At 31.9% G+C, this 19,099-nt stretch overlaps 2 protein-coding genes across 2 annotated transcripts in view; both read right to left on the bottom strand.

The window, feature by feature from the left end:
* Positions 1–6,119: 6,119 nt before the first annotated feature.
* On the bottom strand, positions 6,120–10,330 carry LOC114325916 (protein ABHD18-like). The gene has a single exon (XM_050649090.1). It carries the CDS (start codon positions 7,580–7,582, stop codon positions 6,230–6,232), a length of 1,353 nt encoding a protein of 450 aa, XP_050505047.1. The 5' UTR covers positions 7,583–10,330; the 3' UTR covers positions 6,120–6,229.
* Positions 10,331–10,475: 145 nt separating this feature from the next.
* LOC114325917 (arylsulfatase B-like) overlaps positions 10,476–19,099 on the bottom strand; it is a 100,113-nt gene continuing 91,489 nt past the window's right edge. The window contains exon 8 of the mRNA XM_028274068.2: positions 10,476–14,751. Within this exon, the coding sequence (XP_028129869.1) occupies positions 14,201–14,751 (551 nt within the window). The 3' untranslated portion in view covers positions 10,476–14,200. The remainder of the gene's footprint in view (positions 14,752–19,099) is intronic.

Raw genomic sequence — 19,099 nt, 5'->3', positions numbered from 1 at the left:
TTTCAGAAACGGTATGGGAACCCGAGAGGTCTTCTTTAGTTTCATTGTGCTAAACTATTCTAAATGGGAAATTTGTTGTGCTTATGCAAAAATGGATCAACAAAAAGATGCATATTTGTGTTTCATAGATTATGAAAAGGCCTTTGATAAAGGCAAGCACGAAAAACTAATAGAACTTTTACAAAAAGGAACATCTATTTCAATGATATAAACATAATACGGGAACTTTATTGGAACCAAAATGAATTTATTGGAACGAAGATGAGGGACACTTAGACCATAAAAATCCAAAGATAACTTAGACAAGGTTGTATACTCTCGCCATTATTATTCAGCCTATAGAGTACAGAATAACTCATAGATGATAATCAAATGCAAGGCCTTATCTGATTATTCAAGATAGTTCCACCAGTTTGATCGGGTAGCTCAAACTTTAACCTTTATAAACCTGAGTGGTGCAGGTGCATCCCACTTATCAAGTCTTGTAAATAAATGCCAAAATAATTTTTTATTACCTACCTATTTATTTCTTCTTAGCTATTTGTCAAACACATATTCTTAATGTAGTAATATGTAGTAATGTAGTAGTAATTATTTGCTGTGTTGTTTAACAAAGTGTAATATTTTCCTGTAAAATTCGATTTCGGGGATTACTTCCTCATCGGAGCTATATGTCTTTTTTTTTATCCGAAAAAAGGTGGTAGTCGCTAGGGGCCAGACCTGGACTATACGGTGGTTGTGAAAGAAATTCAAAGCTCAATTCGTGCATTTTTGTCATCGTTTTCATTAAAGTTGTGACACAGTTCATTGTCTTGGCGAAACAACAATTTTTTCTTCAAGAAATGAGGTCTTTTCTTTGCGATTTCGGTGTTCAAACTTTTCAATAAACTAATGTTTGTTTATTGGAAGTTTATAATGAAAACTTAACTAAATTTAGTTGTCGTTAATTGTTTCTTCATGTTTCAAATAGTCAATGAAAATAATTCCTTGGGTCCCAAAATATAGAGGCCTTAACCTTTCCGGCGATTTGTTGCGTTTTTGATCGCTTTGGACTATTAGTGTATTCAGTGGTGGATCTACGAGGAGGGAAAATGGTGAAATTTCCCCTCAACAAGGTCCAAAATTAAAGAAAAACATTGTTGATACAAAAATATATTAACCAAAATGGGAACTGGTGTATGTTTTCAAAAGACTGATAGTGTGTAAATAATTTATTAAAATCAGCTAAGTACTTTCAGCATTTTTAATGCCATCATCAGAGCTATCCTATAAAAAGACTAAGTTGAAGAATCTTATTCATAAAAAATTATAAAGTGAAACTTACGTCTTATAGGTGTAAATACCTCAATTGAAGAGAAAACTTCGAACAAACACACTCTATTGTTTAAAATCAACCCAGGGATCTAACCACTGGTCAGGGTAAAAACCCTTGAATGTCTAAAATATCACATTTAATGTGTTTTTAAAAACATGTGATATTTTAGACATTCAAGGGTTTTTACCCTGACCAGTGGTTAGATCCCTGGATTGATTTTAAACAATATAATGTGTTTGTTCGAAGTTTTCTCTTCATTTGATGTATTTACACCTATAAGACGAAAGTTTCACTTTATAATTTTTTATGAATAAGATTCTTCAACTTAGTCTTTTTATAGGATAGCTCTGATGATGGCATTAAAAATGCTGAGAGTACTTAGCTGATTTTAATAAATTTATTTACACACTATCAGTCTTTTGAAAACATACACCAGTTCCCGTTTTGATTTATATAGAAGTGTGTACAAGTCAAACAGTCTTTTTCTATTTTCTATTTAAAAATATATTAGCCGAGATGACACTTAAGCCACAGACAGACAAGTTTAACCCAATAAACACGTTAGTTAGGAAAATTAAGGGAACTTAATGCATATAAGTTATTATTTATGTCTTTTGTGTAGTTTGGGTTTAACTTTTTTATGTTTTTGGTTGGTGTTTTACTGGAAGTTCCCCCTCTAAGGCAAATTTCCCTTCCCAAGGCAAATGTCTAGATCCGCCACTGAGTCTATTATTACAAGAATAAAAAACCGCTAAACGCCGTAAAAATGAGTGGCGCATTCCCGCTACAAAAGATCTGATATGAATATTGCGTGGCGCGAAAATGTATTTTCATTTTGATGCAAAACAAAATTCTAGTTTTATTTTAAAAGATTTTTCCATAATATTTGCTAAATTTGAAGTACACGAGCCACAAAAGAGTTTCAAAATTTAAACTGTATCAAAGTTACTCTTTTGTGACGCGTTTTACTTCAAATTGAGCAAATATTATGGAAAAATTTTTTAAAATAAAACTAGAATTTTGTTTTGCATCAAAATGAAAATACATTTTCGCGCCACGAAATATTCATATCAGATCTTTTGTAGCTGAAATATTGTATGTGTCACTCATTTTTACGGCGTTTAACGGTTTTTTTTATTCTTGTATCAGGAGTTTTTCAAAGTTATTTATAAATTAAATGTATGAAGTTGAATGCAATGTTTCTCGATTACACGTTAAGCTTTACAAATAGTCACCTTTGTCGCATTACCTCCCAAATGATCTAGTGTCCATCGAATGTACACTATTTTTTTTTCTATTCGAAATAGATTGAAAAAAAATATTGGGATGGGCGGTAAATAAACTCGGATTGCCCGTTGCCAGATCAAATTTAGCGTCGTAATCACTACAACTACATAAACCGATTCGGGAATAATTGTTGATTGGATTATATCTTTGTAGTTTAATAACTTCTAAACGGCTTAAATGATTTTGATTACTAAACATGAGTTTAAAACGTATTGACAAGTAGTATCTGATGCATCTAAGGTCAAGTATGATAACTGAAGCTATTACAGGAATTATTGTGCTTAAAAACCGTTTTTTCCCATAGAGAACAGATTTGATCATACTTATGAAGCCTATTCTTCCATTATTATTTAAGGATGTATTCTATCTCCAAGTCTTTTTAATTTCTATGGGGAATATATAATGAGAAAAGCACTCGACAAATGGAATGGCGGTATTTCTATCGCAGGAAAGAACATCTCAAATCTCAGATATGCAGATGATACAACATTAATAACTGCATCCGAAGAAGAAATGTCCAGCCCGCTGCAGCTAGTGGAAGCCGAAAGCAATATGTGGTCTCAAGATCAATAAAAAAAAAACCAAAAATTATGATAGTAGATTATTCAAATTCACTTCAGAAAACAGGAGCCTTAGACCCGTTTGAATTGGTTAACGAGTTTCAATTATCTAGGATCCTACATCAGTAATATTGTGAAATCCTGATACATTGCTGGATCCTAATACAGCAGGATATTGTGAAAGAGAAATACGTAGGAGAATAGATGGCCAAAAACGCTATGAGTCGATTATCGAAAATCTGGAAAGATCGCTCCTTGTCGAAGAACACCAAAATAAGATTAGTACGTGCCTTAATATTTCCCATATTTAATTACGAATCCGAAACATGGACAATGAAATCGGACGACAGAAAAAGGATTGACGCCTTTGAAATGTGGTGCTGGAGAAGAATGCTTCGGATTTCATGGACGGAACACAGAACAAATCACTCAATCCTCCAAGAGCTTAATATTCAGACTCGACTTTCCTCTATTTGCCTCTCCACCGTCTTAAAATTTTTCGGCCATATTGCAAGAAGAAGTGATGATAATCTTGAGAGACTTATAATTTCGGGAAACGTTGAAGGCGCAGAAGTAGAGGTCGTTCACCTACTCGATGGACGGATCAAGTACAGAAAGCCAGTGGAAAAATATTCTCTGAATCCATGAGGGAAGCTTATAACAGAAGCCGATGGAAAGAGATAGTTGCTTGTATTATAGGGAATCACGACACTCAGCAATGAGGAAACGACTGAGCGAGGAGGAGGAGGATGAAGCCTATAACTTAAAAATTCGAATTTTCCCGGATATGAGGTACACACCGTTAGATTTTTCTACAAAGATTCTACAAAGATTCTACAAACGCTCAGTTATTGGCGCCATTCGTAGGTTGAAATTTTGAGTAATTGTCGAAAAACCAAAATTTTCAAAGTTTAGTTTTTTAGTTTTTCGGCTATCCTGAGCCGTCTGATCCTGACGGCTTACATACCATTTGAAAGCTTAACTCAACACTATTGATTTGGTGTATTTGCGGTTCTCCTGTCTCTTCTTGAACCGAAGATATATACCCCCAAAAAATATGCCGTTTTTACCTACCAAGTCCTATATAGCTGGCTTATGGGTAGTCAAAAGTCACAAACTACACCGGTTCTGAATCGGCCCTGACCCCCTCTTCCAACACAGAAAAAAATATTCAGATCGGTTTAACTTTTCCACATACATACATACATAATACAGTACATAGTACTTTTTTTTTAGTACATACATACATACATGTCCACAAACATTTTCCCTTTTTTAATTAGAAATTGAGTCATATTTTTGAGCTCGATGAGCTCGATGAGCTATTTGAATGGTATCACCGATTTTCAAAATTAGACTTGCGTTGGAAAGGTAATGATTGGTAGGTACTATTAGAAGCCGCAAGGGACGGACTTAAATTTTCGAAGTTTTTTGTAGTTTGGGGACGAGAACGAAAAACAGACCCTAAATAGGAAGGCCCGTAAAATCCACACCCTTGGACCAAAATAGATGGTTGACATATGAACGGGTGAGTCTTTCCCTGAACTTTAAGATGGGAGTTGGCCCAATTTTCAATTCAGTCATATTTATAAAATCTAAAATTTCGTGTATATACAGGGTGTTTCATTAATAATTGTCCATATAGTAACTGGAGAAACCTTAGCACAAAATACGAAGATTTAACCCAAAACACTTAAATAAAATGTGGTTCCTTACTGAGTTACAGGGTGTTTTATCTAAAAATTTAAAAACTATTTTTGCTCAGCATTTTAAAACTATTCGACTTATCCTTTTCATACTTGGCAGAAAGTGTGACTACTATACACCCTACTAAATTGTGGTAAACAAACGTTTCTAGCTACTACCAGAGGCGTACGACAGGGGATAGTAAATGGTTGACCCTTCTCAAATTCTACGCCACTGGTGGAATTACTATTTTAGTGCCATTTTTAGATTCTCCAATACTGTCTACGTAAATAATATACGCCACATTGGTAACGATAAAGTCATTAGTTTTCTAGATATTTGAAGTTAAATATGAAACGGTACAGTTATTTTGATTAATTTTATGATATATGATTGATATGATTAAAATTTAAAAATTATTTGTACCCAGTACTCTAAAACTATTTGGCGTATCGTTGTAATACTTTCCACAAAGTGTAGGTACTGTACACCCTACTAAATTAAGATAAATATTCGGTTCTAGCTACTACCAGAGGCGTACGACAGGGGATAGTGGCTGGTTGACCCTTCCCAAATTCTACGCCACTGACGAAATTGCTATTTTAGTGTTATTTTTGGATTTTCAATACTTTTTATGTAAATAATATACTGCTCATTCGTAACGATAAAATGATTAGTTTTCGAGATATTTGAAATTAAAAATGAAGGGACACAATACATTAATCAAAATAACCGTGTCTTTTCATTTTTAACTTCAAAGATCTCGAAAACTAATGACTTTATCGTTACGAATGAAGAGTATATTATTTTCATGGAAAGTATTGGAGAATCCAAAAATTGAACTAAAATAGCAATTGCGCCAGTGGCGTAGAATTTGGAAAGGGTCAACCATTCACTTTCCCCCATCGTACGCCTCTGGTAATAGACAGAAACGTTTATTTAACATAATTTAGTAGTTTGTACAGTACCTATACTTGCTGCCAAGTATGAAAAGGATACGTCGGATAGTTTTAAAATGCTGAGCAAAAATAGTTTTTAAATTTTTAGAGAAAATACCCTGTAACTCAGTAAGGAACCACATTTTATTTAAGCGTTTTAGGTTGAATCTTCGTATTTTGTGCTAAGGATTCTCCGTGCAGTTACTATATGGACAATTATTAATGAAACACCCTGTATAGTGTCGCGTGTAGGGGGTGTTGGTGTGCGCCGCTGGCGAGAACTGTCGTTCTGGTAATTTTATCAAACCCATTAAGTAAAAATTGTACTTAATCTGTCTTTTATCTTATTTATTACAGACATTAATTTAACAATATTTGCGTAGGTATAATTTATTTTCTAAAGTTGGTAAAGTATCTAATACTTAGTTATAAATAAAAGTATTTTATATTTTGAGATCGCCTAGTGGAGGTGGTGCCAACTTTTGTTTGGCACGTTCAAAAGCTGCCATAATGGTATTTCTGAAAAGCTTTTGATGAAATACGTAAGCACTAACATGTCCACAATTAACATATTTAACAGTGCATCCAGGCCAGATATCTTCCAGCTTTGATACTCCATTCCTGGGAACATATCCATCCGTTGCGGCACAAATAGAAATCACTAAGGACGTATCGTAAGGGACAGCAAAGTTTTTCAAATGAGTACATTCATCCATCATGCCTCTCATGAACCACAAGGCCTCTTTGTTTTTCATTTTTACTTCCATTATTTTTTTGGTAATCTTGGGACGTTGAGGTTGATTACCAGTATTAAAAGAAACCATTCCATTCGCAGGCGATGATTGTTTTATTTGGGACATATTGTGTTTTACATCACAGTAGTTGTTTAAAACATTGATCAGGCGGTGGGGTGTTATATTGGACATGTGTGCTTCTATTTCTTGTCTCATCGATCTATTACCTTGCAAAATTTGAATAAGGTCACACAAAAAGGGGTTATCAATGATTTGACATTGCTTAGACAGCTCATTGCACAAAAAGCTATTTGATTTATATTGGGTTTGTAGCATTGCCCAATCTACCGACTCACTCATTACTCCCTCTGTAAATACTGAAGATGCAGTGGACCATGACAAGCAAGGAACTAACACTAAAGGTCTGGGCCAATTTGATGCTGCTAAAGAAGCCATGTGACCTCCCATAGAAATTCCAGTAATTCCTAAAGGACCAAAACCATACTTTTCGCACCAGTTTAGAAGAACCATACACTCAAATATAAGACAGCCACCCATAACAAAAATATCAGATACATAGTGAAGACTAGATCGTATTTGATTTTTTGGTTTCCTAACACCATAAAAGGGATTTTCTAATATAATACCTCCAATACCCTCTTTCAACAAAGGTTTAGCCATAAGATTTCTTCTGCGCCAAAAATAGTGATCACCAGTCCCTGCTAGATGAATGCACATTGGTTTGTAGTCACTTTTCCACTTCAGAGGAAGCAGCATTTGAAAATAGCAATCTTGTACTACTTCAGGTACTAGACCAGGCAGGAAAGTAGCAAAAGGGCTTCGGAATTTGCCCTCTATTATTCTACAGTCAGCTTTTTCCACGATATTTATTATTTTAATTGGATAAGTGTTTGGCACTAGTCTATAAGAATGGTCTCTGTTGGATATTATTTTTCGAAATTTGAATAATCTTTGTAAATTATCAGCTGACCCCCATCCTTTTGTGAAAAATTTAGATAACAGCAGTTTTCTATACACTACATCTAAACGACTTATTGGCATTATTTCATTAAATATTTCTAATCTATAATTTCAACTGTATTGCATCAAAGCCGAATTTATGTATAATATATTTATAAAACATAATATATTTTTCTTCAAACACTGTCAATGTAAAAATTCAGCTTTTGTTGTAGGTAATTAATTTTAATCACTTAAAAATCATTGGGCAATCAGCAAATAATGATCGAAATGACGGATCTCTTAAGTCTGGGGGTGACTTCGGTCCTACAACGTGTATAAATACTGATAATACCTAAAAATACATTTTTACTGACAAACCAACTTTGATCTATTTTGTATGTAATATTTAATATCTTGATATAGGTAGTATTACAGACTTCTTGACGTACCTAATAAACGTAGTACTAAACACACTATTACCATTTATTTCATACATATTTTAAATTTTATACATATTTTACACTGACGTTTATAAATTAACCTGTAAAATTTACATCTCTGATAATCATCTCGTCTTCTGTGATATATTGTTGAATTCATTTTAAATCAAATATATTACACAATTTTTGCGAAGTGGATTATACAACAAAGCAAATTAATATTCAATGTAAATAAATAAAAACATTAAAAATAGAAAACAAGAATTAAGTTATAATCGTACGTTATATATAATAAATAATAAATAATAAAAACAAAAAATATAATAAAACAAATATTTATAAAAAAGAATAAAAACAAATCTGAAGTGTCAACACCGCAACTGTCAAATAAATGTTACCAATTTATGCCAAAATGTCCCCTTCGTTCGATTATAGTTACAGTGTGTTCCGAACAAATGTGCTCCATAAAAACGCTTTATAAGTAATCCATTTATACAAATTAAATGAAATATATTGTGTATTTCTTAAAGTTAAAATTAATAGAAATCTTCAAATATTATTATTTTTACGCGTATGTAGTATGTATATGTTACAGTTCAAGTTGATTCTCAGTTAGAGTTGACTCCAACTGAAACGAGCAGTAAAAGTTGATTTTAAAAATTTAAATCAACTTTTACTAGTTGGAGTTGACTCTTCCTGGATCGATTCAGTAAATGTTGATTATCCGAGAATCTCAAGTGCATTTTTGATGAGTGTGCGTTTCTTTGTTTTGACCGTTTCAACTACTTATTAGTATAGTCTGTAACGTCGCCTTCGTTAGGTAAATTATTCAGATTCGATTTTTTGCACAAACTTACTCAAAGAAATACATCCGTATAACAACGTGGAATGAAGTAAACACTTCTGTTGTATGTAGGCATATATGAATTTATTAAAAAATCCTTAAAATTTATCCACGAAGGAGTGGAAGTACAAAACGTGTTCGATTAAACTGACCATCATCAGTGTAAACCTGGAAATAAGTAAACCACTAAGATTAAAAGCAAAAGGGTGAAATTTTGACAGTTGAAAAATTTTTTAAGAAAATGTGGTTACTTACGTCCATTGTACAAGTAATTGAAACTAGACACCTCAATAGGTATAAAAACCTCAAAAATACATTATTGTTACATTCTATAATGAAAAGTGGTCGAATTAAGTCGATGTCTTAAGATTTAAAGATCACCTGTGAATGTATTTCATCCTTGCTCGAAAATTGCACAAGGTAAGTACCTGTGTTCAGGTGAGAGGTTACGAACCAACTGATTAGACAGTTTGGTGCCAGATATGAATGACAAGATGGCAAAGGAAGTTAAGTGGATTTTTCATCTGTCAACCGAAAAAATTTTTTAACAAAGAGATTAATATTTAGTTTTAATTGGTATAATGAAAAATGCAGATATTAAAAAGTTTAATGTGAGTTCTAATTTAAAATTGAGGTAATACATTCCTTAGTACTAACTGAATTAAAAAAAAAAAAAACAAAAATCTGCTCCGTATAACAATCCTTATAACAAATACACAGGGTCTCACGCGGTACCATCTCTTTAGCACTCACCATTGACGGCCGCCTAATACGCACTTAGCGCTCATTGTTAATAATTAAAGATAAAGCTTAGTAATAAAATAGTGACAAATTTCTGCTGGATCTTGTAGAGGGAGCTATAAACTTTGATTTGGTCACTTTCTGACTTTCATAATATGTAATGGATTTTAACCGAGTTATTAAGCCTTGAAAATAGCTATTTTCGCATTTTTCAAATTTTAAATCGCGTATAACTCGACAACAATCAATTTTAGAGAAAAATCACAAAATACCTTTTTTTGTTCAGAATAACCCAAATGATCTAAAAAAAATTGTTCGAAGTGAAAAAATTATTTTTGTGAATTTGTCTAAAAAAATTGTTTAAACAATTTATCGATCAAGGTACTGTCTGGCACCCAGTAGATTTATTATAAGGGCCTCTTTTTGAGTAAGTTTGTGCAAAAAATTCGAATCGGAGTAATTTACCTAACGGGGGCGACGCACGATGCAGCATAGACTAATTTGAACATATTCAGTAACATTTAATTTCTAGAATCGGCTGTTTGTGTGAATCAGAATCAACTTTTACTAAATGGCATTGGGAAGAGTATACTTTTCCTAGTTGGAGTCTACTTTTACTAGTAAATGTTGAATATAAATCTTCATCTTATATTTATAATCAACTTTTACTGAAACCAGCCGTTAGAGTTGACTCCAACTAGTTGGAGTCAACTCCAACTGGATAATCAACTTGAACTGTAACATATATAATAAAATATATTTAGTGTCTGTAATTCCAGTGTACTCGGCAAAATGATTCTAAAAAAGAACACACCTACCGCCTAAATATGTCGTGTTGGTATCATGTGACATCACGAGCTATGACGAGGATGACGTGCAACGGTAAGTATATGAGACGGAGTATACCTATATATGTATAATCAATATAAGTATTTTCTAAATATTTCTGCCAAAAGGAAATAAAACATAAAAATAAAAATATTTATTTTGTTTCCGTATGTATGCACATAAGTCGCAATGTTGTTTTACAAATATATTAAAATTTTATTTAAAATTTAATGGTATAGTTCGTCCGCTATAACTTTTCCCATGCGTCACGATTCATTTTCAAACAAATTAAGTCAAAACATAAAGTGACCCGAACGTCGATGTGTATTTACATTTTGTATACTGTATACTACATAATATATACTGCACACATCGGCGTACGTTTCACTTTATGTTTTGATTTAATTTGTTTGAAAATGAATCGTGACGCACGGGAAAAGTTATGGCGCATGAACAATACCTATCAATACTGTTTTGAGATCTCTCTTATATAAAAATAAAAGTTCTCAAATAGAACTGAATAGTATGGACTAATTAGTGCTTTTACACAAATAAAAATACTATAATCCTTAACTACTATACATTTTTATACATTGACATAACCTTAATAGTTAATCTTAGCATAGTTGAGAACGCCTCAACCAAGTTTACCAATAAGTGATTAGGTAAAGCATTAGAAATAAGTAAAAACTCTAGTAAAGTTTATGCTTTAAATCCTAATGAAGGGAAGTAGGCACATATATGTACTAAATTTACAATCAAGATGCAGTAGAAATAAACAAACCAAGACACGTTAAATGCTACTAGGAGCACTGTCGAATCATAATTTATAATTTATTTATATAAATTGTAAATCCCAAATCATGATTTCCAAAGTTTATACCTACATTGTAAATTATGATTCGGGAGTGCTCCTAGTAGCATTTAACGTGTCTTGGTTTGTTTATTTCTACTGCATCTTCATTGTAAATTTGGTATAGATACTATTTTAAAACTGTAAAAGATCTGACTTACCACGAAAAAGTACAAGATGCTGACAAACTTAGTCAATCGCAACTATGCTAAGGGTCACTCACCATTGCAAAATTAAATATTTATATTAAAAAACATTTCTTCCGTCGTAATCTCTTTTTGAGGTGTAATTTAGGTTTGGATTTAAAATTGTGATTTTGCTAGAAATTGCTTAAATAATATGTTAATACTCTGGGCTAATTAGCAAAGTTCATGGAAAAGTTATTTACCAGCAATTTTATTGCTGGAATCGAGTTATAAGATCCTATATATTAATAATATAGGTATGCAAAGTCCGTAGATAGTGTGCTACTTTTTTTATAAACAAAATGGCGCCCGAAAATCGTATTTTTTTCAATTATTGCTCTATAACTCCGAAGATTTTAACTTTACAACAAAAACACCCAAATAAAAATTCACCGCAATTAAATTCTGCATACAGATATGTTTTTCACGATTTGCTCCGACGAAAATTTTCCTCGGAAAATGGTTTTCCTAACAAAAACTCTAATTTTCAAATAAAGTTTTAGGTAAGTAATTATTAATCAATAATTAAATAACTTAGTGACATCAAAGCTTTCTTGGTATAGATTGTAATTCCAGAAGCCGGTGAAAATTAAACGAATATTTTAGCAACAATTCAATTGTTAATTAACAATTTACGATCGCAATAATAACCAAAATAATCATGATACATTGATCAAACTTATAAAGATTATAAATATGAGATGCTTATTTAAGATTTTATCGACAAAATATAAATTTTTCTTTTTTTTTGCATAATCTTTAAATTTTGAAAAAAAAATAGTTATAATACGCTGCTGGTCTGATTAGTAAAGTACAAAGAGAGGTTATTTACCAGCAATTTTATTGCTGGAATCGAATTATAAGATCCTATATATTATTAATATAGGTATGCAAAGTCCGCAGATTGTGTGCTACTTTTTTTATAAACAAAATGGCGCCGACAAATCGTACTTTTTTCAATTACTGCTCTATAACTCCGAAGATTTTAACTTTACACCAAAAACAATCAAATAAAAATTCAACCCAATTTAATTCTACATAGAGGCATGTTTTTACCGATTTGCTCCGACGAAAATTTTCCTCGCAAAATGTGGGTTTTCCCAACAAAATCTTGAATTTTCAAATAATTTTTTTGGGCCAGTAATTATTTAACAATAATTATATAGCTTGGTGAAATAAAAGCTTTCTTGGTATAGATTATAAATTCAAAAGCCGGTGAAAATGAAACGAATATTTTAGCAACAATTCAATTGTTAATTAACAATTTACAGTCGCAATAACAACCAAAATAATCATGAGACATTGATCAAACTTAGAAAGATTATAAAGGTGTGATGCCTATTTAATATTTTGTCGACAAAATATATTTTTTTCATTTTTTTGCATAATCTTTAAATGTTTAAAAAAATTGTTATAAACAAATTAACATTTCTCAGAAATTGTTTATTATATTCTAATTTTAAAAAATACTTAAAATGCGTATTTCATAGGTCTTGAAAATGAATGCTTTAAAAAAATTTTTCAACCATTTGCAAAATAGTTATAAAACAGCAAAGTAAATATACGATTCCTCCGTTGTTTATAATTTGTTTTAATTGTTTCAAAGCTTAAAAGTGAGTCTATGGTACAATATAATTACTCACAAAGAATGTCAAAAAATAGTGCAATGGTTATATTTTAATCAAAGATTAAAATACCTTCTTTTGTAATTTTTAGCGCAAAAGTAGGCCTGATACAGAGTCGGAGCTAAAATGTTCACTCGAAGCGACTGACACGCAGCATACATTATTTATTAAAAGTGTACGTCGCGCGGCCGATCGTCGCTCCGAGTGAAAATTTTAGTTACAGTACTGTATTATTTTACTTTCGCGCGTGTAAATTACAAAAAAATATATTTATAATCTTTAATTAAAATATAACCATTCATCTGATAATCAATATTTTTTTGTAAATAATTAGCTTGTACTTTAAACTTACTTCTACGCTTTGAAAGAATTAAAAAAAAAATTATAAACACCGTAGTAATCGTGTGTTGAATTTGCTGTTTCATAAATTTTTTGCAAATGGTTGCAAAAAAGTTTTAAAGCATTAATTTTCAAGATATCTGAATTGCGCATTTTAGCTATTTTTTAAAATTATAATATAATAAAATCTTTCTGAGAAACGTTAATTTGTTTATAACTATTTTTTTTAAACATTATTCAAAAAAATAAAAAAATTTATATTTTGTCGACAAAATGTTAAATAGGCATCTCATCTTTATAAGATTTCAAAGTTTGATCAGTGTATCATAATTATTTTGGTTATTATTGCGAGCGTAAATTATTAATTAACAATTGAATTGTTGCTAAAATATTCGTTTAATTTTCACCAGCTGCTGGAACTATAATCTAAACTAAGAAGGGTTTTGAGTCACCAAATTATTTAATTATTGGTAGATAATTACTTATCTAAAACTTTATTTGAAAATTAAAGATTGTGTTGGGAAAACCCGCATTTTCTGAGGAAAATTTTCGTCGAAGCAGATCGGGAAAAACACGTCTTTATGAAGAATTTAATCACGGTGAATTTTTATTTGGGTGTTTTTGTTATAAAGTTAAAATCTTCGGAGTTATAGAGCAATAATTGAAAAAAACACGATATTCGGGCGCCATTTTGTTTATAAAAAAAGTAGCACACTATCTGAGGACTTTGCATACCTATATTATTAATATATAGGATCTTATAATTCGATTCCAGCAATAAAATTGCTGGTAAATAACTTTTCCCAAAAATGGCCTAGTCTCCGATAAGCAGCCCAGACTATAATCATTATCTTTGCAAAATTTACACATTATTTTCTTGAACTAAAGTTTGACTTGCGTGTTGATTCTTATGTGTTTGTCTCTTGTCGTAATTTACTTTTGATAGAATTAAAATCATAATTGCCAGCACTAATACTGCTCCTACAATTAAAACGATTCCCATCACAGAAATCGGGTTATGGGCTACTTTGGCTTTAAATACATTATCGCAGTCTGCCCAACTAACCCAGGTATTATTCCAGTACACTGGATTCGCTTTCGGATCACGTGGTTTATTTCTTGGAGGTACAACTGTCTTTCTATAGTCCAGAAGAAGGTGTTCTAGATTCTTTACAATGTTCGGTCTAGCGGAAGCCAAATTGATCCTTTCGCACGGATCGTCTTTAATGTTGAATAGACATGGGGAGTGCAATAAGTTGCATTTTGTTTCTTCCAATTGATCTGGATCGGAAGGTGCACATGTAACAGTTGCTTCCCGCCTTAATTGTTCCACGACAGTTTTATCTATAGGTTTTAATCCTCTGGGAGATTTATTTGAATGTAGGTCTTCAATTTGTTGATAAGTTATGAAACCTAAAAATAATTAAAAATTAATTTAGTTTTATTACCGTAGTTATTTATAATCGAAATAAAACTAGCACACAATTATATTGAGGTATGGCACTAGGTGAGGCGCAATGAGGTAGGAGAGAGTTGGATAAAACGGGATAGTCGGATAAAACGGGATACCTAACCTAGAGACTCAACTATAGTGTTATCAATCGCACAACGACGGAAACTTGTTATCAGTCGTCATTTTAACATTCTCAGTTCGTTTTACCTCGATGCCGCTATTTGATGAAAAGTTGTGTTTAGAATTGTTTGACTCTATTTTTTTGATACTTTGTACTTTTAAGTGCGTTGTTTTCTACATTATACTGCCTACATATATAGAGTGTCCCAAAAGTAGTGGAACGGTCAAATATTTCGCGAACTAAACATCGGATCGAAAAACTAAAAAATACGTGTTCAATCATTTTCAAAAATCTATCCAATGACATCAAACACCAATCCCCACTACACCTTCTGGAGGTGGGGTAGGGGGTAACTTTAAAATCTTAAATAGAAACCCCCAGTTTTTCTTGCAAATTTGGATTCGTTACGTAAAAGTAGGCAACTTTTATTCAAGACGCTTTTCGAACTGTGGATAGATGGCGCTATAATTGGGAAAAACGATTTATCCTGATACCATAGGTAAATTATAGAAACGGTCTAATATCTCACGAAATACACTTCCAAATGAGAAACCAAAAAACAGATTTTTAATCTTTTTTGAAAACCTATCGAATAACACCAAACATGACCCTCCAACGCACCCCCTGGATGTGGGGTGGGGGTAACTTTAAAATCTTAGATAGCAACCCCCACTTTTTATTGCAGATTCGAATCCGTCATAAAAAATTAAGCAACATTTATTCGAAACATGTTTTAAAATTTCTGATAGATGGCGCTAATAAATCGAATTTTTCCAATTAAGGCGCCATCTATTAACAATTTTAAAAAATGTTTCGAATAAATGTTACTTAATTTTTCATGACGGATCCGAATCTGTAATAAAAAGTGGAGGTTGCTTTTTAAGATTTTAAAGTTACCCCCACCCCACATTCAGGGGGTGGGTTGGAGGGTCATGTTTGGTGTTATTCAAAAGGTTTTCGAAAAAGATTAAAAATCTCTTTTTTAGTTTCTCATTTGGAAGTGTATTTCGTAAGATATTAGACCGTTTCTATAATTTACCTATGGTATCAGGATAAATCGTTTTTCCCAATTATAGCGCCATCTATCCACAGTTCGAAAAAATGTCTTGAATAAAAGTTGCTTACTTTTATGTAACAAATTAAAATCTGCAAGAAAAACTGGGGGTTTCCATTTGAAATTTTTAAAGTTACCCCTCACCCCACCTCCCGGGGGTGTGTGGGTGTTGGTGTTTGGTGTCATTGGATAGATTTTTGAAAATGATTGAAACGTATTTTTCAGTTTTTCGATCCGATGTTTAGTTCGCGAAATATTCTATCGTTCCACTACTTTTGGGACACCCTGTATAAAAATATAATTCCGGTGACTATTACATTTAATTAAGTAGTCATTAACGAATATTCTCATGGGTAGTCTACCTAATTTTACTTTCAAATTTAGGCAGCAGCCATTTTTGTTTTGAAAAATGTCTGAGTTTGACAAAACTTATAAGTTGGATAAAATGGGATACAGTTTCTTATGTCCCGTTTTATCTACGTATTTATTTGTTGGCCTATTCATTTTATAAATAGAGATATGAAGCGTTTTCTCATACCGCAGAGAAGAACAACATATGTTTATGTGACATTAGTTTTGATATACGTACCTAGACCTAATAAAAGGTATTATTTTCCATTTTGCCATAAAACGTAAAAAACGCCTATTTTTAAGTTTCTGACTACTGAAGATATTATTCTTTCAAGAGTAAATTTTACTATACAGTTTAATGTCTACTTAATTTAGACATAAATTAAGTTTTAGATAATTTTATACAAAAAATTAAATATTAGGTATAAACCTATTCCGTTTTATCCAACCGTGGTTGGATAAAACGGGATGTGTAGGACTTTAATAAATATTTTTTTTACTATTTTCCAGTTATTAAAAATAGCTAAAGATATGTGTCTTGTGTGCTGCAATAAATGTTATACCTATAAAAAAATATTATATGATAATTTCTTTAACATATTTTCAGTAGTAAAGGTAAACAAGAATGGTATCCCGTTTTGTCCAACTCTCCCCTATTCAAACAGCTTGTAGTCGCTAGGAACCGGTCTTGAGGGGGGTATGGTTTGAGATTAAATGGAGGCCGAATAACAAGCCGGCTTTAGGGCGGGAAGATCAACCATAGACCACCTGTTTATGCTGACCCAAATTATAGAGAGAAAATTAGCATAGAACCAAGAAATCCATATATTGTACAGCTGGTTCCAAAAAACTGATACGACTCTTGGAGCGTATTTTGTAAAAAATTGAGCAGTGTACTTTCTTCTTCTTCTTCTTTTTCTTTTTGGTCTCGCTGCAAGGCAATTACCAGCACGATTTATAGGCGATCTTGATGTAGTAGTGGCTCTAAGCCATATCAAAATCGCTGACTATGTTCTTGTAAACAGCTTTGGATGAGGTGTGATATAATGAATAAGACTTTAATTATATTTATTATATTAATTTATTATATTTTGAAGGATAAATACTTATTATTTACATATTGTTACTGTCACTGCCAAATCTTAAAATTTGTCAGATAACTTCAACCCTAAAAGAGTGGCTGTTTGTTTGTTTATTTTATTATTTGTCCGTCATAATAAATATACTATAATGTCAGACCAATCATACACTGCTCAAAATGATAAAATCTTACTAAGAGTCGTATCAGTTTTTTTAGGAACCAGCTGTACGTTGACTTAAACAAAGCCTACGATAGCTTTCCCTTAAGAAAACTCTGGTAAACTCTACAAGGCTCTAATATCAATGTCGAATTAATAAAAGCCGTAAAATCATTCTACAATAATAGCAAATCACAAATTAAAATGGGACATAGCGTAACAACAGGATTCGGCATAACAAAAGGTCTAAAACAAGGATGCTGTCTATCACCAACGTTGTTCAAAATTTAATTAGAACGGACGCTAGTGACTTTGAAAGGGAAATACCAAAATATGGACATACCTCTAGATAATGATACAACATTATAAAGTGCTGTTCTGAAGCTATTTCCTTGTGGCATTTTTATGATTAATTATTTATATGGGAAATAAGCCACAATTAAAATGAAAAAAATAATTTTATTAACGTTTCGACAGAAAAACGTGCGCTGGAATAAGGGTTTACCCCCCCCCCTTAATAACTTATTTATTTCTAGCACATAAGCAAATTGCTTATGTGCTAATAAAAGTATATTATAGCATCAATGTTATAATATATATGTTCTTTTAACCCTGCTGTCCCGTTCGAGTTAACTACACAAATGTACTGTTCGGGTCAATATGACCCAACTATGGTTTACGCTCCTTAATCGAAATAAAATAAGCTAATGGTGATAAGTAAAACCTAAAACTTTATTATCAAGAAATTATGGTTAATTAAACAAAAATTATGTTGTAATTATTGTATAAATTATATGTAATAAATTATATTGTATTAAACCTTATTAAGAAAAATAAAAGGTATTTTTTTTTCAAAAAAGCCTAGTAACAAATATCTACAAAAATTTAAATCAGTTTACAACTGAGAATGGACTTAAAAAGAATGGATTTTACAAATATGTTAATGATATATTATACAACATAATAATTAGTCTTGTTATCGTTTTTAGGGCAAGTTTACAGCGTGCTCGTTTAGCAGGCGGAGTTAGATTGTCCATAGACGGTTCACTAGCATTTCCATCTTATCTACTTGCTTTTGCTCGTTTCCTTTTTACCAGTTAATGAATGCATTTAGTTCTTGGTATAATTGTTTTTCTCAATTCCAGTTTTGCCAGTTTATTGGTATTCCGTTGGATAGTTATTGATGCCCATAACACGAACGCGTTGTAAGTAGAAATGTCCAGCAGATTATAAAAAACACTTATTGGCCAGCGATTTATCTCTTCTCACATGTATACATGCCAACAAGCTAATCTAGACATCTAGAGTATCCACTGCTCCATTATTGGAATTGTAATCTAAAATAATTTGGGGCTTTTTCATTTGATGAAAGTGATGCATGATTCATCGATTCATGATGCAAAGTACTCATAAGAACAACATTTTTATTATTTTTAGGAATACATATTGTCAACCACAGTGGTATCTTGCGTAAAGCAAAACAGACGAGCTATGAACTTCTTTATTCGAGATTTTTGCTGAAATCTCCGGTATTGTATATATCT

Source organism: Diabrotica virgifera, chromosome 4 (genome assembly GCF_917563875.1).
Source record: "Diabrotica virgifera virgifera chromosome 4, PGI_DIABVI_V3a".
Lineage (NCBI taxonomy): Eukaryota > Metazoa > Arthropoda > Insecta > Coleoptera > Chrysomelidae > Diabrotica > Diabrotica virgifera.
The sequence above is the reverse complement of the archived record's forward strand: the minus strand, read 5'-3'. Positions and strand labels throughout refer to the sequence as shown.